This window comes from Sus scrofa, chromosome 13 (genome assembly GCF_000003025.6).
Source record: "Sus scrofa isolate TJ Tabasco breed Duroc chromosome 13, Sscrofa11.1, whole genome shotgun sequence".
In the NCBI taxonomy this organism is placed as follows: Eukaryota; Metazoa; Chordata; class Mammalia; order Artiodactyla; family Suidae; genus Sus; species Sus scrofa.
In genome coordinates this window covers 73,834,232-73,859,959 of record NC_010455.5, presented here as the reverse complement: position 1 = coordinate 73,859,959, position 25,728 = coordinate 73,834,232, and the positions used below count along the sequence as shown (strand labels likewise).

General features: G+C 36.5%; 2 protein-coding genes across 10 annotated transcripts in view; one reads left to right on the top strand and one right to left on the bottom strand.

The window, feature by feature from the left end:
- Positions 1-16,190, top strand: part of NPHP3 (nephrocystin 3) — a 57,251-nt gene extending 41,061 nt beyond the window's left edge. For 3 of the 9 annotated variants that reach the window (XM_021069461.1, XM_021069458.1, XM_021069463.1), the window contains 2 exons: positions 226-399; positions 16,035-16,190. In XM_021069461.1, coding sequence (XP_020925120.1) covers positions 226-399; positions 16,035-16,155 — 295 coding nt within the window. In that variant the 3' untranslated portion in view covers positions 16,156-16,190. Of the gene's footprint in view, positions 1-225; positions 2,547-12,696; positions 13,326-14,651; positions 14,961-16,034 lie in introns of those variants that run through there. The other 6 variants (XR_002337683.1, XR_002337681.1, XR_002337682.1 and 3 more) reach the window with 6 other exon arrangements.
- Positions 179-25,728, bottom strand: part of UBA5 (ubiquitin like modifier activating enzyme 5) — a 28,297-nt gene continuing 2,747 nt past the window's right edge. The window contains exons 2-12 of the mRNA XM_003132421.6: positions 20,605-20,650; positions 20,396-20,485; positions 14,967-15,076; positions 14,058-14,144; positions 13,336-13,420; positions 12,461-12,565; positions 12,160-12,287; positions 7,374-7,509; positions 6,138-6,213; positions 5,880-5,986; positions 179-5,178 (exon numbers count right to left, since the gene is read on the bottom strand). Of these exons, the coding sequence (XP_003132469.4) occupies positions 5,095-5,178; positions 5,880-5,986; positions 6,138-6,213; positions 7,374-7,509; positions 12,160-12,287; positions 12,461-12,565; positions 13,336-13,420; positions 14,058-14,144; positions 14,967-15,076; positions 20,396-20,485; positions 20,605-20,650 (1,054 nt within the window). The 3' untranslated portion in view covers positions 179-5,094. The remainder of the gene's footprint in view (positions 5,179-5,879; positions 5,987-6,137; positions 6,214-7,373; positions 7,510-12,159; positions 12,288-12,460; positions 12,566-13,335; positions 13,421-14,057; positions 14,145-14,966; positions 15,077-20,395; positions 20,486-20,604; positions 20,651-25,728) is intronic.

Sequence of the window (25,728 nt, the reverse complement as noted above, 5' to 3'; positions counted from 1 at the left end):
ACTTCCCTTAGCATTACAACTTGGTCTGAATGATGCACTGACAGAAAGGAGAAGAGTTTGGGTGTTCTGTTTTACTGGTCTGCCTGAATGATTGCACTGAAGAAAATAGCAGTTATTCACAACTTGTTTTTCTGTATCCTGTAAGGTTATTTAGAATTGTTAAAAGGTTATAGTCTCATTTTGAGGTTTTTTTTTTTTTTTTTTTTTTTTTTTTTTCTCTTAAAGCTATGAAGAAGGGGATTTTGAAAAAGCTGCTGAACTATACAAAAGGGCAATGGAAATAAAAGAAGCAGAAACGTCACTCTTGGGTGGAAAAGCTCCTTCCCGACACTCATCAAGTGGAGACACCTTTAGCTTAAAAACCCATTCTCCTAATACTTTTCTTCATCAAGGACAAAGGTAATAGCAGCAATTATAATTCATTGCAAGTGCACCTTAGGATAAAATAATTAAACATTTGGAACATTGGAATTTAAAATTTACAAAGACTGCTTTTAAGAAAACTTATTTTTATTTTTACTTTGTGTATTTAACTGCTATTTTATGAAATTTTATTGGGACTACATTGAAGTTTGAGTCATGATTTTTCAATTTTAGTTATTTAAATGAAATAACTTTCCTATAGTATGGGAACCAAGTATGTAGACACGTGAGAATCATAAGATGACCTGAAGAGTGGATCATGGAGAGGAGACTGGTCTGTTCTACAAGAGCTGGCAAAGCAGCTAAGACACGAGACTCAACAATTCCATGCATCTCCTCATCTCTCAAAGCTACTTTAGCCTTATGGTTCCTCATCTTGCTTTTGAGCAGCAGTCTGGCCCAGTTCTCTACCTCAAAGAAACATTTCAAGGAATAAAGGGATAATGTTTTTTGTTTTTTTTGGTTTTGTCTTTTTAGTGCCGCACCCGCAGCATATGGAGGTTCCCAGGCTTAGAAGGTCGAATCAGAGCTTTAGCTACTGGCCTATGGCACAGCCACAGCAATGCCAGATCCAGGCCACATCTGTGACCTACACCACAGCTCACGGCAATACCAGGTCCTTAACCCACTGAGCAAGGTCAGGAATCAAACCTGTGTCCTCATGGATACTAGTCAGATTCGTTTCCCCTGAGCCACAACGGGAACTCCAAAGGGATAAGGTTTATGGGAAGGTGTCTTCTTTTTAGGAATATCTGACTGCTGCATTTGTTTTATTCTACCTTTTCCTTGAGCAAATTAGGCCAAGCTCTCTGCTTTCCATGCTCTCTACAGTATATATTCTTTTACTGCATAGAATATACCTGCACAATATGACGTCATTAATGCAGTAACAGATCAAGCTCTTTGGCATTTTTTTGACTTTTCCCAAAATATGGACATGACCTTTTTTCTTAAATGACCTAAACCTATCTCTCTTATCTCAAACTCAAATTGGCCATTTTATACGAAAATTAAATATTTTTACAGACTTTATAAATATTGCCCATTTGGGATATTGTTTTGTAACATTTATGTATTTATATATAATAAAATCTTTAATTTTAATACTTGGTAATTACTGATTCCAACATGTATTAATTGTAAAGGTGAAAGATGCGATAACTGTATTTCACTGTTTCAAAATAGAAGTGCAATTTCAAATTCTCTTTTTCCCACTCCATTTCATACAAGAGGGTCATATTTACATAGTTAAGAAACATGTTGAATATCCAGGTTATTACAAAAAGACCTGGATGTTGTCAATATTTCCTGACTAGTCCTCTCAACTTGAGTAGTCTGCTCAACTTGGAGTCAATCCAGTGATGCCACAGGATTTTGTTAATGTTCTCTAAGGTTTGGCTATTCAAAGTGGTCCATAAACCAGGATCATAAGCACCACCTAGGAGCTTATTAAAAATTCAGAGTCTCGAGCCTCTTCCCAGACCTAATGAATCAGAATCTACAATCTAGCTAGATCCCCAGGTGATTCATATGCACTTAAGTTTGAGAAACAGTGGTATAATTCTAAGGCGCTAGAGTAGTAGTGACTTAAGTGAGGAAGGATCTTACAAAATGAGCATCATTCTTCTCCCTTTTGGGAGAAGTTCAAGAAGAAAAAAGGAAGATTAAAATATAATCGTAACACATCTTCCTGGGTTTACCAGCTGTGAAAGGCACAAAGTAACTGAATTCACAAATATACCAGACGTTGATTTTAGAATTAATCTTTTATGGTATTAGTAATATACTTATGGTGGATAAGTAGTTTAACACATTATAAGTAACATATTAAGTTTAAATGCTTTAAACTGTAGGAAATAATCTGAGATTTACATTCAAGAGGAACCTTGAAAAAGGAAAACCTAGCAAAAGGGTAATATGCATTTTTTTCTTTGTTCCTACAAAATTTGAACTTGAAAAACAACAGAAAATGAAAACATATTATTCAAAGTGATTTTATGGTAAATTATTATAGTTTTCAGAAAGTTTAAATATAATTTTAAGACTATATTTTGATCTTACTAATTATACTACCAACTCAAATATTTTCATGTAGAATGCCTATGTAAAAAGATAAAAATAGCTTAGATAGACATTTGTTTGTATTTGAAGTTTTCATATAGGAATATTATGTGCACATTAATATACACCTTTCACAATGAAAGTGGTAGCTCTCAGACAACTATAAATCTGAATTGGTGGGCTCCAAATCATGGTAGTTATAATTAATTTTCATTCATTGATACTTTACAGAAAGAAATATTTTTTAAAAATATGCAATGGGGAGGTCAAAGCTTCATTAATATTCTTAAATGTTTACTACCTTTTTGGGTTGGTCAATGTGTAGGTATTCAGGGAATATTTTTACATAAACCCATAATATATATATTTTTTTTACTACATAAAACATTTGTGTAGTACCACAAATTAACTTCCCATTAACAATTAAAGGATTAAAGTTAAACATATCATTTGATATACTGTAATTTAGAGCTTTTGTGTTAAGGCAATTTGGGAGTGTGTTTCCATCGTTCATATTAGAAACAATAGTGTTACAAATCTGGTCAAGCACTATGAGTTTATTTAGTAATGTAAATTCAGTGATGATTAATTTCCTAGTCAACTGCCTAAATATACAAGTTTTCATGGCGTACAGACTGTCAAGAGAGTACTCTAGGTTGCAAAAGATACTTGTTACCAGATTTTTTCTGCTAAAATAATAACTTTAATGGAAGATATCAGACAAAAAAAAATCAGGTAAGATTTGGTACAGTATCAGACACCAGCAGGGTGCAGTGCTGAATTAAGAACAGAGAAAGTTCTTTAGAAGACAGTAGGTTCAGCTATTTTAATTATTTTATTTTATTTTATATTTATATATTTTTTTAATTTATTTTCTTTCTTTTTGGCTGTTCCATGGCATATGAAGTTCCTAGGCCAGGGATCGAACATGAGCCACAGCTGTGATCTACAACGCAGGATCTTTAACCCACTGTGCTGGGCTGGGGATCAAACCTGTGTCCCAGTGCTGCAGAGGTGCCACCAATCCTGTTTTGCCACAGCAGGAACTCCTAGCTATTATATTTTATCAAACTATAAATTTAAGTCTTACTAAATTAATGTACCAGAGGTATCAAATCAGTATACCAAAGGAATGAGATTTAGAAAGACTGCATTTTTTTTTTGAAATTAAATGGCATCTCTAGTACTAGAAAAGTTATTTTACAGATGAATACACTAAATTTTCAAGTAACAGCAAATTACCTACCAAGGCAACATAAATAAGTTTCAAGGCTAGAAAAACTACCCCCATACTTTTCTGACGTCACTCTAAACATAAGAATTGCAGTAACCTAAAATCTCAAAAGTAACAGATTGAACATATTTGATATTTGGGGCATTATGAAATCAGTTTTTAAAATTTTATTTTACAAGTGGGAAAAGCATTTTTAATTTTTCACTAAATTTTCCCCCTAGAGATAGAATTTAAACAATTACATCTTTGAAGCAAAAAATCACCTAAATAGGAGACTAGCATAGTAACAGCCTACAGATAATAGTTACACATGCATGTTTCTTTATTGGTTTCCAAACCATTAGGAGTTTATTTCAACCAAGGCTCTCTAAGCCTCCATTATTTGTATGCAAAAACTCTGGAGAAAGCCATTGTATCAGTTTATGATTTAGTGGTCATGATCAGGGAAAATGATACTCTTCCCCATGAAGAAATACATGTCAGTGGCTGCAGAGGCAATTTAGGCCTCTTTTATTGTCCACTATCCAGGACGAACCCTTGCCCACATCTAATTACCCAGGGAATCAAATATAAACTAAACAAATTATTCAGAAGGTAACCTATATTATGGGTATAATTTAGATGATCTTAGCTTAAATTTATCCTCTGCTCCTATATAAAGCACACTGCTTTTCCTTAGAGCAGAAATATAATACGTACATCCTGAAAATACCTGTCTATCCATCAAGAAATCTTCCTTAATATTTGTCTTTTTTGACTATATAATTCACAAGTTTACAGACTTTTCCAATGACTTCATTTCAGCTTGTATTTCATCAGGAAACATTTGAGAGGATGTTTTTATTCTATTGATTTACTATTTGAAATTCCCATTGGCCAAGTTAGTGGTAGTGGGCAGTTTTCTTGTAGAGAACAATGCCAAACACAGTGAGTAGATGCCTGCTGTCTCTAATCATTAGGTCATGCCTCTACTCCTTTCTCTTTATTTCATCATACACTATTCTACTGTCCATTGCCTCAGGCAACAGACTACAAAGGCTTACTGGAAAGAAAAGGAAAATGGCATCAAATTGGTCCCTTCCTTCCGCCCCTCCAAAAGGCCAAAACAGTTCAATGGCTAAGTTTTCAGTAAGATTTACAACTGCCTACAGTAATCCTTTGAAGATTTCTTACTAGAATGAAACATGAGTTTTAGGAGAGTTTCTGATTTAGCTGAAGAGGGGGGGAGCAACAAGCAATAATCAGTATTTTCAAAAAGTTTAACAAATCAGTAAAGATTTTCTCAGTTTTAAAGTGATTTTTTTGTTTTTGTTTTTGTTTTTGTTGAAAGGGAAAAGGCTTAAATACAGGAAATAAAATATAGGCTGGTCCATTATTTACATGTTCTTCATCTTGGCCATGAGGTCTTCCAAGCTTTCACCAGAATCTTCCACTGTTACTTCAGGTACAGAATCTTCTTGCTATCAATAAATGAGGGAAACATGGTGAAAAAATAACCAGTTAAAGTTCTTGATGCTTAGGAATATAGTCAGTAAGCTTTCACCATTTTCAACAAGTCTACAAAGTAAACCTCCTTTAGTAAATATGCCTTCTAATTTTTACTTGCAAGCCATTAATTTCAATGTTGAGATCGCTATGGAAGTGGTATTTTTTTTTTCCTTTTTCAGCCACACCCGCAACATATGGAAGTTCCCAGGCCAGGGATCAATTCCAAGCCATATCTGTGACCTGCTTCACAGCTTTGGCCATGCCAGGTCCTTAACCCACTGCACCAGGCTGGGGACTGAACTGGTGATGCCAGATGATCATTAACCCACTGCACCACAGTGGGAAATTCTGAGGTAGTATTTTTAAATGGTATTATGGCTAACACTATCAATATACAAAGTGCTACTGTCTTTTAATCAAAATTTATTTCACTTGATTCACCAATGAGCAAACAAAACTATTTTATGTCTGTGTTTTCTAACAGTTTAAAATGTGCTGTGCATATTTCCATATTAAGAATGAATACCTCTCTCATACATCTTAATGCCTATAATGTAAAATATCTAAAATAAATACTGAATTGGCATTATGGAATAGGTTGAAGATGAAATAAGATAAATAGACATTTTCTTTTATATGATAGTTACTTATGGTGATCAGATTTTAGATGTACCTTTTGGGGAACTGTATATGCCACTGTAATTCCTTCAGGTAAGTCAGGAATTGGACCTGAAGAATTTTTCAGTTCCTCTTCTGAAACCTCAGATACCAATTCAATACCTGTAAAGTTAAACTTGATATTAAAACATATTTAAGGAACTTAATGAGCAATAATCATTCAAACTTTGTACAATCTTAATTACAATTAGACTTTCTCCCATAAAAGACTGGTTTACGCTGCCTACCCCATGTTTTACGAAAGAATTCCTACCCCACTCATTGTCTTCATGTATTATCTCTTCCTCTTCTTGAACAGCCTCCTGCTTGGGCAATGCTGCTACCCTTTTCTGTAGAAATCAAACAGTATCAAAGTGTTTTCACTCATTCTCAGTTCGCGGAAGCATCAATCAAGAATTCAGACAGGTTTTTAAACTAAGGAAGACATAAGATAGCCAAAAGACAAATGAAAAGATGCTCAACATCACTAATCATCAGGGAAATGAAAATCAAAACCCCAGTGAGATAACACCTGTCAGAATGACTATCAGAAAGAAAATAACAAGTGTTTGTGAGGATGTGGAGAAAAAGGAACCCTCCTACATACACTGTTGGTGGGATTGTAAAAAGGTGCAGCACCTATGGAAGTTTCTCAAAAAATTAAAAATACAACTCCCATGTGATCCAGCAATTTCACTTCTGGGTTTTTTTTTTTTTTTTTTGAAGAAAACAAAAACATTAACTCAGAAGATACATGCACCCCAGTGTTCACTGCAGCACTGTTTACAACAGCCAAAACATGTGTTCATACATAGATGAATGCATAAAGAAGATGTGATATAGATGTTATGTGTATATATACACACACACACACACAATGGAATACTCAACCATAAAAAAAAAACTTGCTATTTGTCACAACATGGATGAATGAGAAGGTATTATGCTAAATGAAATAAGTTATACAAAGGCAAATACCATATGATCTCACTTCAATATGGGCTCTAAAACACAAAACAAAATTAAACTCAAACATACAAAGAATAAACAGTGGTTACAAGAGGGGTGTCAGGGGCAAAACAGGTGAAGGGGATTAAGACGTATGAACCTATAGTTATATAATAAGTCACAGGAATATAATTTACAGCATAAGTAATATGGTCAATAACATTGTAATAACTTTGTGTGGGGACAGATGGTAACTAGAATTATCATGGTGATCATTTCATAATGTCTGCAAATGTACATAGTATACTTGAAACTAACAGATTATTATATATCAATTATATTTTAATTTGAAAAATTAAAAAAAAATTTTTTTAATTTTTTATCTTACCAAAAGCAAGAAAGGACTTCGAATAGAATTTTCACCTTTAAAGCACAGTGAATAAGTTAGAACTTCACAAATCCAGAATCCATTTATCTTATATTCCAGATATAGTTATTTCTTTTTTAAGTTATTGTCCTATGCAATACAATCTATTATGCATTGTGACAGATTGACACATACCTTATATTCTTCCTGCTGCTTCCTGCAATTTCTGTCATCACACTGAGGATTTGGCTTCATAGACATAGTAGGAAAAAAATCCTGCATTGCGTTGTATCCAAGGTAAAAACTAACAGTACCAAAATTTAACAGAAACCTAGAAAAATAAATCAAAGTAGACTTAAAGAAAACCATAAAAGCATTAGAAAAAAGGTAACTGAATTTTTAAATAATTATTTTGAAGAAGGTAATGATTTTTTGTAACAAGCAACTCAGAAAACAAATTTTTCTTTTTTTTTAGGGCCGCACCGCAGCACATGGAAGTTCCCAGGCTAGGGGCGAAATTGGAGCTGCAGCTGCTGACCTATGCCACAGCCACAGCAACACCAGATCTGAGCCATATCTGTGACCTACACCACAGCTCATGGCAACTCCAGATCCTTAACCCACTGAGCAAGGCCAGGGATCGAACTGGAGTCCTCATGGATACTAGTCAGGTTCATTACCACTGAACCACCATGGGAACTCCCTCAGAAAAATTTTATCTTGTTTACAGGGCCTGGCTTATAGTAGATTTTGTTGAATGAATGCTATCAAGAAAAATTACTCCATTCATCAACCATAGAATGCACTATTATTTTTTTGAACCTGTAATAAAGATAAAATGCTTCCAATTAAACTCTGACACGTCAACAACTTTTAAGCAGCATATTGCAGAGTTCCCGTCGTGGCTCAGTGGTTAATGAATCCGACTAGGAACCATGAGGTTGCGGGTTCGATCCCTGGCCTTGCTCAGTGGGTTAAGGATCCAGCGTTGCCGTGAGCTGTGATGTAGATTGCAAAAAGAAATGGCAAAAAGCCAAAAAAAAAAAAAAAAAAAGCATTGCTTTTAGAGAAGTTAAAAATGTGGGAGAGGCATATCTTAAAAATCTCTAAGATGTGGTAGTACATCTAATTTTTAAAGGTCTTTATAACTTATGGCAATGTTTACAATCTTAAATTTGTATTAAATCTCAATTAAAATTTTACAAAAGTAATCATTGCCCACGTAATAATCACTACCAGATCAAAATACAGCTGTCCCTCAGTTATCTAAGGGGGATCAGTTCCAGAACACTCCCTACTCCCTAGTTCCCAGGCTAGGTGTCAAATTGGAGCTACAGCTGCCGGCCTACACCACAGCCACAGCCACGAGGGATCCAAGCTTCATCTGTGACTTATGCCACAGCTCACGGATCCTTAACCCACTGAGCGAGGCCAGGTGTAGAACCAGTGTCTTCATGGATCCTAGTCAGGTTTGTTACCACTGAGCCACAATGGGAACTCTCTCTTCTATCATGTTCTATCACAAGTGACTGAATATAGTCCCCTGTGCTAAAAAGCAGCACCCTCCCATTTACTTTAAATCATCTCTAGATTATTTATAATACCTGATACAAAGTAAATGCTGTGGAAGTAGTTGTAAATACAATGTAAATGCTATGTAAGCAGTTGCTGGCATGTGGCAAATTCAAGTTTTGCTTTTTGGAACCTTCTGGAATTTTTTAAAAACATATTTCTGATTCACAGTTGGTTGAATCCACAAATGCAGAATCCAGGGATACGGAGGGCTGGTGGTAGTGCATTTCCAGTATGCCATAAAGCTCCCTTTGCTCCCTCCCAGGCAAATCTAATTCCTTTTAGAAGCTTTTAAAGAAGAAAAGAGGAAAAAGTGGAGTTCCCTTGTGGTGCGGGTTAAGGATCAAATGTCACCACAGCCTGGGTCACTGCTGTGGCATGGGTTCAATGCCTGGCCCAAGAACTTCCAAATGCTGTAGGCACAGCCAAAAAAAAAAAAAGAGGAAGAAAAAATGTACAAAAGATAAATAACAAAATGCAAAATATTTGCAAATGCATGTTCAAATATGACAAGGAAAGAAAAAACTGAGCAAAGAATATAAGAAAACAATGCACAGGAAAATATAAGTGCCCAACCCTTTTGACAACTGGAAATTAAGATACTCATTTTTCACCTATGAATTGACAAAGACAAAAGTTTGATGACTCTAATATCATATACAGAAATAAATTCAAAATCCTAGAGGAAAACATGTGAGCATACTCTTTGACATAAATCACAGCAATATTTTTTGGATCTGTCTCTTAGAGTAATGGGAATAAAAACAAAAAACAAATAGGACATAATTAAACATAACATTTTTGCACAGAAAAGGAAACCATAAACAAAAAAACAAACTATGGATTGTGCAAACAATGCTACTGACAAGGGATTCATTCCCAAAATATACCAACAGCTCACAGCTTAATATCAAAAAACGACCCAATCAAAAGATGGGCATAAGATCTAAAGAGACATTTCTCCAAAGAATACATACAGATGGCCAACAGGCACATGAAAAGATGCTCAATATTATTATCAGAGAAATGCAAATCAAAGCTACAATGAGGTATCTGTCACCTCACACTGGTCAGAATGGCCATCAACCAAAAAGTCTATAAATGATAAACGCTGGTAAGGATGTGGAGAAAAGGGAACCCTCCTATACTGTCGGTGGGATTGTAAACTGGTGCAGCCACTATGGAAAACAGTATGCAGCTTCCTTGAAAAACTAAAAGAAGAGTTATCATATGATCCAGCAATCCCACTCCTGGGTAAACATCGAGAGAAAACTGATTTGAAAAGATAAATGCACCTCAATGTTCATAGTAGCACTATTTACACTTGGCAAGACATGCAAGCAACCTAAATCGCCAATGACAGGTGGTTGGATAAAGAAGATGGGGTATGTATATATGTATATATATATATATATACACACCAATGGAATATTACTCAGCCATAAAAAGTGAAATAATGATGCCATTTACAGCAACATGGATGAACCCAGAGATAATTACATATAGTAAAGTAAATCAAGCAGAGAGAGAGACAAATAACATATGGTGTCACATATTTGGAATCTAAAAAAATGATACAAATGACTTGTTTACAAAAAAGAAACAGGCTTGCAGACACAAAACAAACTTAGGTTATCAAAGGGGATAGCAGAGGGGGTGGGGATGAATTTGGAGTTTGGGATTAACAAGTACATACTACAAAAAACAGGTAAACAACAATGACCTATTGTATAGCACCAGGAACTAAATATCTTGTAATAATCTACAATGGGGAAGAATCTGAAAAAGAATATATACCGCTTTGCTGTACACTTGAAACTAAGGTAACATTGTAAATTAACTATACTTCAATTAAAAAAAAAGTTTGATGATGCACAGTTGTATCAAAGGTGTTAGCAAACCAGGTACTCCTACACTGTCATGGAAATGTGCAATCCTGAAGGACAAATTTAGTAACATTTATCAAAATAAGTACTGCATAAACTTAGAAGTTCCACTTCTAAAAATTTACACTGTATAAAAATATACTATACAAAGATATATGCTAGATGTTTTCTGCAGCATTGTTAATAGCCAAAAATAGGTGTAAGTAGCCTAAATCAATAGAGGGCTGGCTAGATATGACACATCCGTAAAATAATGTTTTATAGCCATGATTCCCCCCCGCCTTCTTCATAACATACTATAAAATGTGTTTAGATGGGAGCCTAATGAAATTTGACAGGCTATTTGTCTTGTATGAGAGTTCTTACGTATAATGGTATTTCTTTGCTGGTTGCAGACACTAATGATAATAGAGAGCTTCCCTGTATGACAATGCAATTTGTTTCTATTATATTGGATGCTTAAGAAAAATAACTAAGCTTATTAATGTTGTAAAGTGAGAAAAAAATGGCCTGAGTTAAGGTACAATTAAAGAAGTTTTGCTTTTCATAAAGTATGAGTTGGCTCAAAAACTCTATGACATCAATTTTAGCCACAAGAAACCTTTGTCCTTATTAGCTATAGTTCAGATGATGTGGCTGCTGAGAATCTGTTTGTGTATAGCAGAGACAGTACTCTAGTTAATGTTTAAGCACATTCATATTATTTTTAGAAGTATCAAATCAAGATAGTGGAAGCCAGTGTGTTTATGCCTTAGACTTCACCCTTTGGTCAAATGTGCAGAGATTTAAATCATTTGGTTAATGCTTCATAAATAAATATACCAATACCACTGTGCCATTTAACAAGAGCTATTCCAAATGCAAAGAGTAACAACTCTGTGTGTTAATATATAATATTAAGGAGTTCCCTTTGTGGCACAGTGCAATGAATCTGACTAGGAACCATGAGGTTGCGGGTTTGATCCCTGGCCTTGCTCAGTGGGTTAAGGATCCGGTGTTGCCGTGAGCTGTGGTGTAGGTTGCAGACACGGCTCAGATCCAATGTTGATGTGGCTGTGGTATATGCCAGCAGCTGCAGCTCTGATTTGACCCCTAGCCCAGGAACAACTTCTATACACTATGGATGCGGCCATAAAAAGAAAAGAAAAAAAAAAACTAAATTAGGGAGTTCCCTTCGTGGCTCAGTGGTTAATGAGATTGACTAGAAACCACGAGGATGCGGGTTTGATCCCTGGCCTTGCTCAGTGGGTTGAGGATCTGGCGTTTCCATGAGCTTGGTGTAGGTCACAGACACGGCTTGGATCCTGCGTTGCTGTGGCTGTGGCGTAGGCTGGCATCTGTGGCTCCAATTGGACCCCTAGCCTGGGAACCTCCATATGCTGCAGGTGTGGCCCTAAAAAGACAAAAGACAAAAAACAAAAACAAACAAAAAAACTAAATTAAATACTCACCTGGTAATTCCAATATTTGAAATGTTTGTCAAAAGCGAACAAGACTATTTAGAAAAGTTATCCCTCACTTACTTTAATACATTTTGTACCAAGATCCCAGCAACCACTCCCATAGTGGTAGGAAGACTGGCTGCACAAACACCTTCTCGTTTCAGAGTCTTCTCATCAATATTTGCAGCAACTACAAGTGGTGGAGCACACTACAAGAAAAAGAATAAAAGAAAATGTATTTCAAAAGAAAGGGAAAAAAGTATAAGACATTCCAAATAGTATTCTATCACATTCAAAGTCTGGTTTTTCTTTGAATTGTAAACATTTTCAGTGCCCCTAGATTAACGATGAAAAATAATAACCCAAAATGAATCATGCATACCGCAAAACAAGCAGATTCTCCAGGAATTATGAGCTGTATATGCCCTGATACTGCATTTTCACTGACCCCAGACTCCATCCATGTTTGTCCAAGCTCATTACAAGCCTTAACAAAAATAGGTGAAAACACAAAAAAGAACATAAAAAAGCAAGAAGTAATTTATCGTAAATTCTTTTATTGAAAAACTGGAGTTTAACTAAATGAATTACCAAATGTTTTTAAAAATTAATTTTTAGCAAGAATGAAGAAAGTTCTAAATAATGGAATTCCTTAGCAATTGCCACTCTCCTTAAAAAGGAAACACAGCATTCAGGTAAGCAGTCAATAAATATCTAATTAAATTGAATCATAGTTTACTGGATTTCTTATTAATGTAAAACCTCATTTTTCTAAAATAACTTCAGCAACAAAAAAATGCAAAATGTCATTTGCAAAATTGAAAACAAAGTAATTCAAAAGAAAAAGAATTGTTTCATTTTCGAGAAATCATGTGTGTAGGCAATTTATACATATTTATAATTTACTTAAAAATAAAATAACAAGTTAAAACCAATGCCAATCAAGAATAAGACAGTATTATAAGATATTCATTTATTTTAAAAGTTGTACATCAGAATTATCTCCTGTTTTATAGTTTCCTCTATAGGTGTAAGAGAATTAGGATACTGAAACATATGGCCACACTGGTGAGGCCAGACAGGTCCCATTAGAATAAATTTCAAAAACAGGCTGAGAGAACATTAAAAATAAATAAAATACATTATCAAAGCTTTAAATATAGAATTATTTTCAAAATGGGGAATATATACTGACAGAACATACAAGGAAACAGATAAATCCATGAGTATAACATATTGCACAATGGGAATACTTACTGTATTTATTGTCATTCGAGCTTCAAAATTGTCCACACAACTAAGAACGAGGTCAACAGGTTTTCCTTCTTCTAATCCACCATTACTAGGTAATGAAAATAAATTTTATTTGAAAAAAATCAGGACACAGTATATAATTCAACTATATTTGTTCAGTCACACATTTATTCTTTCAGTAAATGTTTGAGTATAATTATAGTATTAAAGACCCACTATATATTGAGTATTCACTATTATGAACATGACATCAATGATATTACAGTACTTCTTATACAAGATGTATGGGTGCAAGAAGTATAAAATGTGTTCACACCAAGTTACCATTTCCCTATCAGCTTTCATAGACTTTTTCATGTTTCACTACAAATGTAAATGTAACAAAATTAATTGACTACAATTCAATATTTCAGTGGTGTTATCACAGTCTCTACAGAAAACCACTTTCAGACAGAAATATAATCTGGAATACAGAACTTACAATTGAGGTTCGCAAGAGGTTTCTTTAGACTTATTTTTTATTTTGTTGTTACTATTATTTTTTGGACAATATATACTTTTTACTGAGTTTTAAATATGTACAAATTACACAAAAAATTAACTTTTTAAAATAAAAACATATGACAACCTGCCAACTCAGTGAATTAATAATCAGCAGAATTTCTAATAATACTGAAAGTGAGCTGGACATTGATTGTGCAAAATATTCATAAACAAAATTTTACCTTATTCTATCCATGAAGTGTTCAAAGTTTTCTACTGTGGTTATGTTGTAGTTGTGCACTTCAAAAAGAACATCAGGATTAATGTTCCTAAGAGGGAGAAAAGGGATGATAATAAAAACTACTAGTAGAAAAACAGGAAGAAGAACTAAACAAGCTAAAGACCATTTAACACAGATTAGAAAAATGAAATTCAAGTTACTTAAAAAAAATCCAAAGTCCTTACCTTCAGCCTTTGTCCCACTTCAAGGACTAGATTCAAAGTATGTAGGCTGTGAGAAGGATTGCAAAAATATTCCCACAATCTATGTGCTGGGAATTAGTCTTTATCACCTGTCAGCTACAGTTCAGCCTAACAAAAGAGTTTCTTTGTTCCTTATGGAGTTCAGTGCAAATATGTTTGGGACCACTAACGAACTTCCTAGAGTAAGGGATGGCAAACTATGGCCCTTGGTCCAAATCTGACCTGCCACCTTTTTTGTAAGGTTGCAAGCTAAGAATGGTTTTTACAATATTAAATGGTTGCAAAAAAAGAAAAAAAAAAAAATCAATAACAATATTTCATGACATGAAAATTATATAAAATTTAAATTTCAGAATCCACAAAGGAAGTGTTTATTTGGAACACAGGTGTGCTCATTCATTTTTACATTGCCTGCAGCTACAACTACATAGTTGAGCAGTTTTGACAAAGACCATATGGCCCTCCAAGCCTCATATACTTACTATCTAGGCCTATACAGCAAAAGGCTGCCAATCCAGATCCAAGAGGTAAGAGAATTCGTTTTGTATAAGTGAAACAGGCATTTTTATAGAGAAAAATTCAGGTCCATTTATATGTTACGTCAACTCATACCAAATACACAGTAAGATTTTACCGATTTCACTGCCTTCAACTGCTGTTCCATTTACCTCAAAGTATGTTCTGCTGCTTGAACTTTACTTAATCCTGCTTGATGAGGTTGGAAGAAAAGTCTGTTCATATTGGCCAGTTCCACCTTGTCATAGTCAAAGAGTAGCAACTAAAATGAAAATAGTGACAAACTATTACCTTTAGAATGGATAAACAACAAGGTCCTACCATATAGCACAGGGAACTATATCCAATTTCCTGGGATAGACCATGATGGAAAGAATATAAAAAAAGAAAGTATACATATGTGTAACTGAGTCACTTTGCTGTACAACAGACACTGGCACATTGTAAATCAAATATACTTTAAAGAAAACGGTTATTGCAATGAAAAACATACCCAAAAAACCTAACTAAAATAAACTAGTCAGCTTTACATTTGATAGGTTTAACTGTTTGACAGTAATAATATTAACTAACTCTGAAATACCAGGTGCCCTATATTTAACTCATTTAATGTCTTATGATGTAAGGATATCGGTACTACTATCCTCACTTTAGAAATAAGATAACTAGGGAGTTCCCATTGTGGCTCAGCAGAAAGGAACCCAACTAATATCCATGAGGAGAGGGTTCAATCCCTGGCCCCGCTCAGTGGCTTAAGGATACAGTGTTGCCCTGAGCTGTGATGTAGATTGACCCCTAGCCTGGAAACTTCCATATGCCAGATGTGCAGCCCTAAAAAAAAAAATAAATAAAACTAGAGCACTTGCCACTGAGGTAGTGAAAATGGGATTCTAATTCAGGCATCCTCTGTCCAGCGTCTGAACACTAATCAAATGCTGTACTGCTCCTCTAATTTATTAGTTCAGAAATTATTATTCATTCCATTTCATTGCAACTTTTACAAGCTGTGCCAAAATCCTACATAACTCCAATTTCTGCCCAAAAGCCAAGAACACATTAGGTAAATGAAATGTTTAAATAAGATAAAAACAACTGCTGTAATTTAAACCATAGTAAACATGATTTTTGTTGTGACTATGGCAACTATGCCATGACTAAAAATTATTCTAAACAGAATTATTAACCAATCTGTTAATTTTTGTTTCCTGCTATATATTTAGGCATGTCAGCATTTGTCAAACACATTCACAATGGACTTCAGACTATACTACAAAGCAACAATCATCAAAACCATACGGTACTGGCACAAAGACAGAAATAGAGATCAGTGAGACAGGATAGAAAGCCCAGAATTAAACCCATGCACCTACAGCCAACTCATCTATGACAAAGGAGGCAAGAATATACAATGGAGAAAGGACAGCTTGTTCCCTAAGTGGTGCTGGGAAAACTGGACAGCCACATGGAAAAGAATGAAATTAGAACACTCCCTAATACCATACACAAAAATAAACTCAAAATGGATTAAAGACCTAGATATAAGACCAGACACTATAAAACTCTGAGAGGAAAACAGAGGCCAAACCCTCTTGACATAAATGATGGCAACATCTTCTCAGATCCACCTCTTAGAGTAATGACAGTAAAAACAAAAATACACAAATGGGACCTAATTAAACTTAAAAGTTTCTGCACAGCAAAGGAAACCCTAAACAAAACAAAAAGACAACCCACAGAATGGGAGAAAATCTTTGCAAGTGAATCAACTGACAAGGGATTAATCTCCAAAATTTATAAACACCTTCTGCAGCTCCATACCAAAAAACCAAAGAACCCCATCAAAAAATAGGCAGAAGATCTAAACAGACAGTTCTCCAAAGAAGACATACAGATGGCCAAAAAACACATGAAAAGATGTTCAACATCACTCATTATTCGAGAAATGCAAATCAAAATCACTCAGGTACCACCACCTCACACCAGCCAGAATGGCCATCATCAAAAAGTCTACAAACAATAAGTGCTGGAGAGGGTGTGGAGAAAAAGGAACCCTATTACACTGTTGGTGGGAATGTAAACTGGTGCAACCACTGTGGAAAACAGTATGGAGATTCCTCAGAAAACTAAACATAGAACTACCATTTGATCCAGCAATCCCACTCCTGGGCATCTATCCAGAGAAAACCATGACCCGCAAAGACACATGTATTCCGATGTTCATCGCAGCACTGTTTGCAATAGCCAAGACATGGAAACAACCTAAATGTCCATTGACAGTGGAGTGGATCAAGAAGATGTGGTACTTATACACAATGGAATACTACTCAGCCATAAACAAGAATGACATAATGCCATTTGCAGCAACATGGATGGAACTAGAGAATCTCATCCTGAGTGAAATGAGCCAGAAAGACAAAGACAAATACCATATGATATCACTTATAACTGGAATCTAATATCCAGCACAAAAGAACATCTCAGAAAAAAAATCATGGACTTGGAGAAAAGACTTGTGGCTGCCTGATGGGAGGGGGAGGGAGTGGGAGGGATCAGGAGCTTGGGCTCATCAGACACAACTTAGAATAGATTTACAAGGAGATCCTGCTGAGTAGCATTGAGAACTTTGTCTAGATATTCATGTTGCAACAGAACAAAGGGTGGGGGAAAAAAAAGTAATTGTAATCTATACATGTAAGGATAACTTGATCCCCTTGCTGTACAGTGGGAAAATAAAAAATAAAAAAAAAAAAAAACAAAACAAAACACATTCACACAATTTTGAAATGGCCAGAAGGGAAGTTCCCGATGTGGCTCAGTGGCTTAAGAATCTGACTGCGGGTTTGACCCCTGGCCTTGCTCAGTGGGTTAAGGATCCAGCATTGCCTTGAGCTGTAGTTGTAGGTCACAGATGCAGCTCAGATCTGTCATTGCTGTGGCTGTGGCATAGGCCAGCAGCTGTAGCTCTGATTCAACCCCTAATCTGGGAACTTCCATATGCCAAGAGCACGGCCCTAAAAAGCAAAATGAAATAAAATGAATGACCAGAAGATTCTTTTTTTTTTTTTCCGTCTTTTTAGGGGCACACCCATGCATATGGAAGTTCCCAAGCTAGGGGTCAAACCATAGCTGCAGTTGCTGGCCTATGCTACAGCCACAACCACGCCAGATCAGAGCAGCCATCTGTGACCTAAACCACAGCTCGCAGCAATGCTGGATCCTTAACCTACTGAGCAAGGCCAGGGATCAAACCTGCATCTTCATGGAAGCCAGTCAGATTCACTTCCCCTGAGCCATAACGGGAACTCCAAATATTCATTTTTTATCAGTAAGAACAGGTTGAACCCAAGGATATCCAAGGTCCTTCCTTATCTACAATTCTGTGACTTTGTAATACAATTCTCAGCCTCCTAAATCTAACAATAAAAACAAAAATGGGATTTTTTTCCTAATGCAAAACTAAAAAAGTTAACCCAGCCCATTAAAACAAAACCTAGGTAATCTTAATATCTTGCCAGGAAATATATCATTTATATGCTCTATGATAACTTTCTAACCCTATTTAAAAGTCTCCAAAATAGTTTATTTAGGCTCATTCAACAATACTAAGTTTGAGTTTGGGCCTCATAGCTGGTATATAAGTTACAGGAAATCCTAAATTTGTGGACAGGTGTGAGTTGTAGCTCTGTCACTAATTAGCTCTGATAATGGGTAAGCCACTTTCACTATTTAGGCCTGAATCCTCATCTGTAAAATAAGGCAGGTGATCTAGATCTGATGATCCAGGATGCCCTGGGAAATTCCAGAAACTTTCAGGGATCAGAAATGAGCGCCGGATCTCCAATCCTCCACTTCCCTACTTAACCTCATGAAATAGCTTCTTGTCCCTGTTGTACATATTGAAGAAAAAGTTCTGACCTATGTTAGATCCTTAGCTTACAAACTTGACTGCACACTGGAATCACAGGAGGAGTTTTAAAAAATACTAGATGTGTGAGTCCCAGTCCCAGGGGTTCTGATCAACCTATATGGGATGCGGTCTAGACATCAGAATTTTTTTTAAACATCTCACGTGATTCTAATTACAGCAATATTTACTAGCTGCTCTAGATCCTTGCTACTCAAAATGTGGCCTGAATAGCAGCATTACCTAAGGCTTGTAGAAATACAGAAGCACTTCCCCAACTTTAATATGTCTATGAATCATCTGGCTTTCTTGTAAAGATACAGATTCTGATCAACATGTCTTGGGTAGGGCTCAAGTCTCTTCATGTCTATTAAGCTCCCAGGTGATGCTGGGACCAGATTGAGTAGGAAAGAGCCAGAAGTTTTTAAAGCACAGTCTCTGGAAAAACATTAGAATCACCTGGGAACTTGTTAGAAATCTAAATTCTCAGGTTCACTTGAAAGCTATAAAATCAAAACCACAGGGGTAGTCCAGCAATCTGTTTCAATAAGCCTTCCAAGTGATTCTGATGCACACTCAACCCTGCACATCTCCGTGATCTCTACCATCCTTGGTCAATCGACTTATGTCAGCTATAAGCAATTGCAGGCTGTCTTTTAACAATTTCTTGAAAGTCTTTAAAAATGTATAATATAACATTTTAGTATTTTGATGTTGTCTTTTTTATATTGATAAATGAATGCCAACTTTGAAACCACTTTCTTTTAAGAATTTGGGGCACCAGTGGACCAACATACTAAAAAGCAGTGATAACATAAGCATTTTTCCACAAAGTTTATCAAAATGATATACTATTGCAGAAAATGTACGTATTCAACTACTATTTAACATCACAGACTTTGGCTTCATAAATCTAAGACTGGTAGACTGACTTCTGGTATAAGGTTAACTTCTCCATTCTACCCATAATCTAAGTCTATTCTAGAAAAAAGTAAAAAAAAAAAAAATACTCATTTAAAAAAATCTGGAGTATTCACTAGGTCAATTTCAACAGTTAGAAAGGTACATGCTTTCTAGTTTGTCTTGTATAAAACATGCACTAAAAATTTTTTTGGATGTTTCAGTGTCTCACTACGCTATCAATTTTTTGTTTGTTTTTTAGGGCTGCACCCACGGCATATTGAGGTTCCAGGCAAGGAACTGGAGCTACAGCAGCCAGCCTACACCACAGCAGCTTAGGATACGAGCCACATCTGCAACCTACACCACAGCTCATGGCAACACCAGATCCTTAATCCACTGAGCGATGCCAGGGATTGAACCTGCAAGCTTATGGTTCCTAGTCAGATTTGTTTCCCATGCGCCACAATGGGAACTCCAACACTATCAATTTAAAAGCCTTCTGTCCTAAGCTTCTATATCGAAAACACTTAGGTCTAAATTGTTTATACATTATCTCAAAGTTTCTGAACATAATTAGGCAGACCTTGTTTAATTAACAATAATATTAGCTTCCACTTGGGCAGGTTTATGTCTTAACCTCACTCCCCTGGGTAGAAAGAACAATCTGAATAAAGACACCGCAAATCAATAGTAATGAGAAAAAAATATTATTTGTACCTGATTTACATGAGAAGTAAGTGGGTTCCCTAGATGGACAAAGAGAAATGTTTTTACCTTACCAATGCCACATCTGGTCAGCATTTCAGCAGTCACACTGCCAACTCCACCAACACCTACTATTGCTACAGCAAAGGTACGGATTTTCTGTGAAATGAAAAAAAATATATATATGTGTTGGTTAAGAATACTTCATTGGAAATGTCACTAAAAGCTATTTTCATTTGCTGAAATCATCTTCAAGAACTTAGAGGGGTTTATCATACCTCATAGTCGCTTACAATTCCCATTCGTTTCAATGCCATCAGCCGGCTTAAAACAAAGAAAAAAAGTTTTAAAGCTTACAATCTTTTAGTTAATAGGAATACAGGTAAACATATATCATCACAGAAAAATAAACTGTGAGATAAGAAACAGAGATAGAGCAGAAGTCTTTCAGCTAATTTTTACCAGGTGAAACTAAATCACCTCAGCAGCTTTAAAAACAATGATGCCTGAATAACCTCCAAAATGTAGCCTGTGCCACCAGATTTTTTTTGAAGTTCCTCACAGGTTCTAATGTGAAGATTGAGACCTATTGACTTAAATGTTTCCAGAGGAGATTGGTCAAAGTGAAATTACAACTTTTTGCTTTTTTGTCTTTTTGCCTTTTCTAGGGCCGCTTCCTGTGGCATATGGAGGTTCCCAGGCTAGGGGTCCAATTGGAGCTGTAGCTGCCAGCCTGCGCCATAGCCACAGCAGCGCAGGATCTGAGCCACGTCTGCGACCCACACCACAGCTCACAGCAATGCTGGATCCTTAACCCACTGAGCAAGGCCAGGGATCAAACCTCAGGGATCAAACCTCATGGTTCCTAGTCGGATTTATTAACCACTGCACCACAACGGGAACTCCTAATTTCGACATTTTTCCATGCTTTATTAGTATATGTAAATATTTAATGTTTAACTCAGAGTTAACATTTAATGTTTAACATCAGAATAATCTCATGGCTGGAATTCTATTCATTTGTTGCCTCTGCCCATAATGGATAATGCCTACTTTTAGGGAGCACCTCTTATACCAGGGACTCTAAGAGGTACTTTACCTAGTTGCCACTAGTCTGTTAGTTTCTTCAATGTTTTAGAGTTTTTTATATACATTATACATGTGTACATATAGTTCCCATTTGTTTACACTAAAAGACAAAACAAAAAAAACTTAAATTTTTTTTTTGTCTTTTTAGGGCCACACCCACAGCATATGTAAGTGCCCAGGCTAGGGGTCGGATCGGAGATATAGCCACCCGGCCCACATCACAGCCACAGCAACTCGGGATCCGAGCCACATCTGCGACATACACCGCAGCTCAAGGCAATGCCTGATCCCTAACCCACTGAGCGAGGCCAGGGATCAATTCCTTGTCCTTATGGATATTAGTCGGGTTCGTTTACCACTGATCCATCATGGGAACTCCAAAGACCTTAACTTCTTAAAGAATATGCAGACACATCCCCATGTGCAGACTTACTATACACACAGCTCCCATCTGGATTCTCCCTTCATCAGTATGTTACAAATTTGCTTTATTGGGAGTTCCCAACATGGTGCAGTGGTTAACGAATCCGACTAGGAACCATGAGGTTGCGGGTTCAATCCCTGCCCTTGCTCAGTGGATTGACGATCCGGCGTTGCTGTGGTGTAGGTTGCAGACACGGCTCGGATCCTGCGTTGCTGTGGCTCTGGCGTAGGCTAGTGGCTACAGCTCCGATTGGACCCCTAGCCTGGGAACCTCCATATGCTGCAGGAGTGGCCCAAGAAATGGCAAAAAGACAAAAAAAAAAAAAAAAAAATTTGCTTTATTTCTTCATCCTGCATCAATCCCCTGCTTCCTGTACCCTACAGCTCAGTGGTTCTAAAGTGTGGTCTATGGGTCAGTAACAATACCACCTGGGAATTTTCTAGAAATACCATTTCTGGAGTCCCCATCCTATAATCACCAAATGAATCAAACTTTGGATGTGGGGCCTAACAATCTGGGTTTTAATAAGCTCCCCAAATAATTCTGAGCACACTAAAGTTTGAAAGCCTCTGCTGTAGATTATTTAACTTATTCTCATTAGTTGGAAGAACATCCTCCAACAGCTTTGTAAAGGGTACCAGGAAGGTAAATTTTGAGAACCTGTATGTCTGAAAATGTTTTTTACCAAAATTCTTAAAAATGTTTTATCAAAATTCAATTCTTAAAAGTGTATTTTAAAAATGACAGTTTGGTCACTGAAAGCTGAAAACACTGAAAGCTGTAACTACACACACGTGCACACACACACAAATATATACACATAAACACACACGTTTAGTTGATAGTTTAACTTGGTATAAAATTTTATGCTAGAAGTTTCCTTCAAAATTTCTAAGGTGTCTTCTAGCTTCTGAAATTTCATGATGTGCCTCAAGAGTCAATCTATTATCACCAATTATGCTGAGTACTTGGTGGACCCTTTCAAATTGGAAACATGTTTTTTGTTTTAATAATTTGACTCTATTGAACTCCCTATAATCCTTATGTTTTTGTTCTGAATACATTATGGGCATTCAAGAAACAAAGAAATATTAAGGAGTCAGGCATACTGCTATGTGATTTATCATCTGGGAATGCATAACGGCCTTTGTATCTTTTTTCTGGGAAAGTGCTGAAAACTATGTAAAGCATTATACCAAAGAAGCACTATTATTTTTTATTAGGAAATGTTTTTTCAGTTCTGGGAAATCTCCTTAAAGAATGTGATGACTTCCTTATTTGTTTAGCTTGTTTTTTCCTGGACTTCTGAAACTCCTACTGTTTGGAAATTGGACTGCTTGGACTAGTCCTCTATCCTTAATTTCTTTTTCCATGTTCCACATTTTAGTTTTCTGCTGTTTTCTGGATTTCTTTCAACTTCAACTCTTCTACTGATATTTTCATTTTAGTTATTTTCCCTCTCTGAATATACTAATGATAAGGTTGAGGTTGTCTTCCCCATATATAGTTTATTCAAGTAACTATTTTTATTTTCTTTCATATTAGGAGCTTTGCTCATCCTTTGTTTTGCTCATATTTAAGAGCTAATAAAAGCAAAGATGTGGGCATTGCTTGTTTGGTTTGGGGCTTCACTGTAGGGTGATCTGGCAAAGTTGTTTAGTTGAGAAATCCACAACGTTTGTGTCTTTCAGTCTTTCTTTTTGGGCCTCTCAGAGTCCCTGGAGAAGAATCTTTCAATTTGCAGCCTGAAGGGTCTTTATGTCCATCAGTTTTAGAGTGTTAAATGGAAAAGCAGGAGTTCCCACTGTGGAATAACAGGATCTGCAGGTCTTGAGAGCGCTGGGACGCAGGTTCAAGCCATGGCCTGGCACAATGAGTCAAGGATCCCACACTGCTACAGCTCTGCCACAGGTAACAACTGCAGCTCACATCTGATCCCTGGCCCAGGGAACTCCATATATCGTCAGGTGGTTAAAAACAAAAAAGAAAAAAAAATGGAAAAGCAAGGCTGTGAGTCCTAGCATTCATTATGAAACATTTGATTAATCCCCCTTCTTCAGGTACAAAGACTTGCTTCAATTATTAATAGCAATCCTCTGTTTTATTTTATTAACAGAAATCCTCTCCAATGAATAAATCTCTAGTCCTCTCTTAGTAGAGAAGAGGCATTTGTCCTGCTACTCAAAGAGAAGAAGTGAACCTGGGCTGTTTCTTCAACAGACTTTCAGCCATATCTTTTTTAGTCCTATCTTAGGCCCTTCTAGAAAGACTTATGCCTACTCTTGAGCCTTTGGGTTGCAGGCTTTAGAGCCAACCTCTTTGGAACCTTTAAATCAGTTATCGGTCATCCATCCCTTTCCTAGTTTCTAAAACTATCTTAGGAGTTTCTGCTGTGGCACAGTCGGTTAAGGATCTGGCATTGCCATAGCTGTGGCAAAGGTCTCAGTTACCACTCAGATTCAATCCCTCCCAAGAATTTTCATATGCTGTGGGTGCCGCCGAAAAATAAAAATAAATAAATAAAACTGTTTTCAGGAGTTCCCATCAAGGCTCAGGGGAAACAAATCTGACTAGGAAGCATGAGGTTGTGGATTCGATCCCTTGCTTCGCTCAGTGGGTTAAGGATCCCGTGTTGCCATGAGCTGTGGTATAGGTTGCCGATGCAGCTCAGATCTGTTGTTGCTGTGGCTCTAGCATAGGCTGGCAGCTATAGCTCCAATTAGACCCCTGGCCTGGGACCTTCCATACTCTGTGGGTGCAGCCCTAAAAAGCAAAGCAAAGCAAAACAAAACTGTTTTCTCTAATCTTTTAAATACAGAGACCTACCTACACCCCAATTATTAATAGAAACCCTCTATTTTTAATAGGGGTTTATTCCTTTTTTAAAAATTACTATTATTTTAGTGGGATTGGGCAGACAGTGATAATATATGCCTACAATCAATCTGCCATCTTTGTCTTGATGCTCTCTTTAATCTGTATAATGACGTTGAGAAGAATGTACTGCAATATCCTTTTACAAATGGGGGGAAAGATTCAGGTTAATTAACTCACCCAAGATCAGCTAAATAGCAACAAATATTCAAAGCTGGGTTTTTGACCCGATATTCAAAACCAGGTTTTCTAATTTTATTTATTTTTTTGGCCATGCCTGCAACATACAGAAATTCCCAGGCCAGGGATCAGCACCAAATCCTTAATCACTAGGCCACTAGGGAACTACAGGTTTTCTAATTTTAAAACCTCTGCTCACTTCTTCAATTTTGTCCATGTGCTTCAAGTTATATTGCATACCATACAATTTTATAGTTACTTGTGATTATTCCACAATCACTGACTCTTCCAAATTAAAGCAAAAGGTCTTTGGGGGTCTGGGTCTATTACATTTCTGTTGTATCATTTAATGTAATTAAAATGATGTAGAACACCTACAAATCCATCTCCTGTAGTTTTCTGATAACCATGTACTTTTTCTACCATAACTCTTACCACTCATATTGCAATCTCATGTTTACCTTTCTATTTCATACTCATCTGGTAACCTCTGGAGGGAGATGACTGAGTCTACTTTGTATTCCCAGTGTCTATGCATCAGTAATACTCAATAAATGATAATATAATCCAGGAGGGCTGGAGATAAAAAGGTGCTCATTAAACACTTGTCGAATAGGCGTTCTCGTCATGGTACAGCAGAAACGAATCTGACTAGGAACCATGAGGTTGCGGGTTCAATCCCTGTCCTCAGTAAGTGGGTTGAGATCTGGCATTGCTGTCAGCTACAGTGTAGGTTGCAGATGCAGCTCGGATCTGGCTTTGCTGTGGCTGTGGTGTAGGCCGGCAGCTACAGCACCGATTCAACCCCTAGCCTGGGAACCTCCATATGCCACAA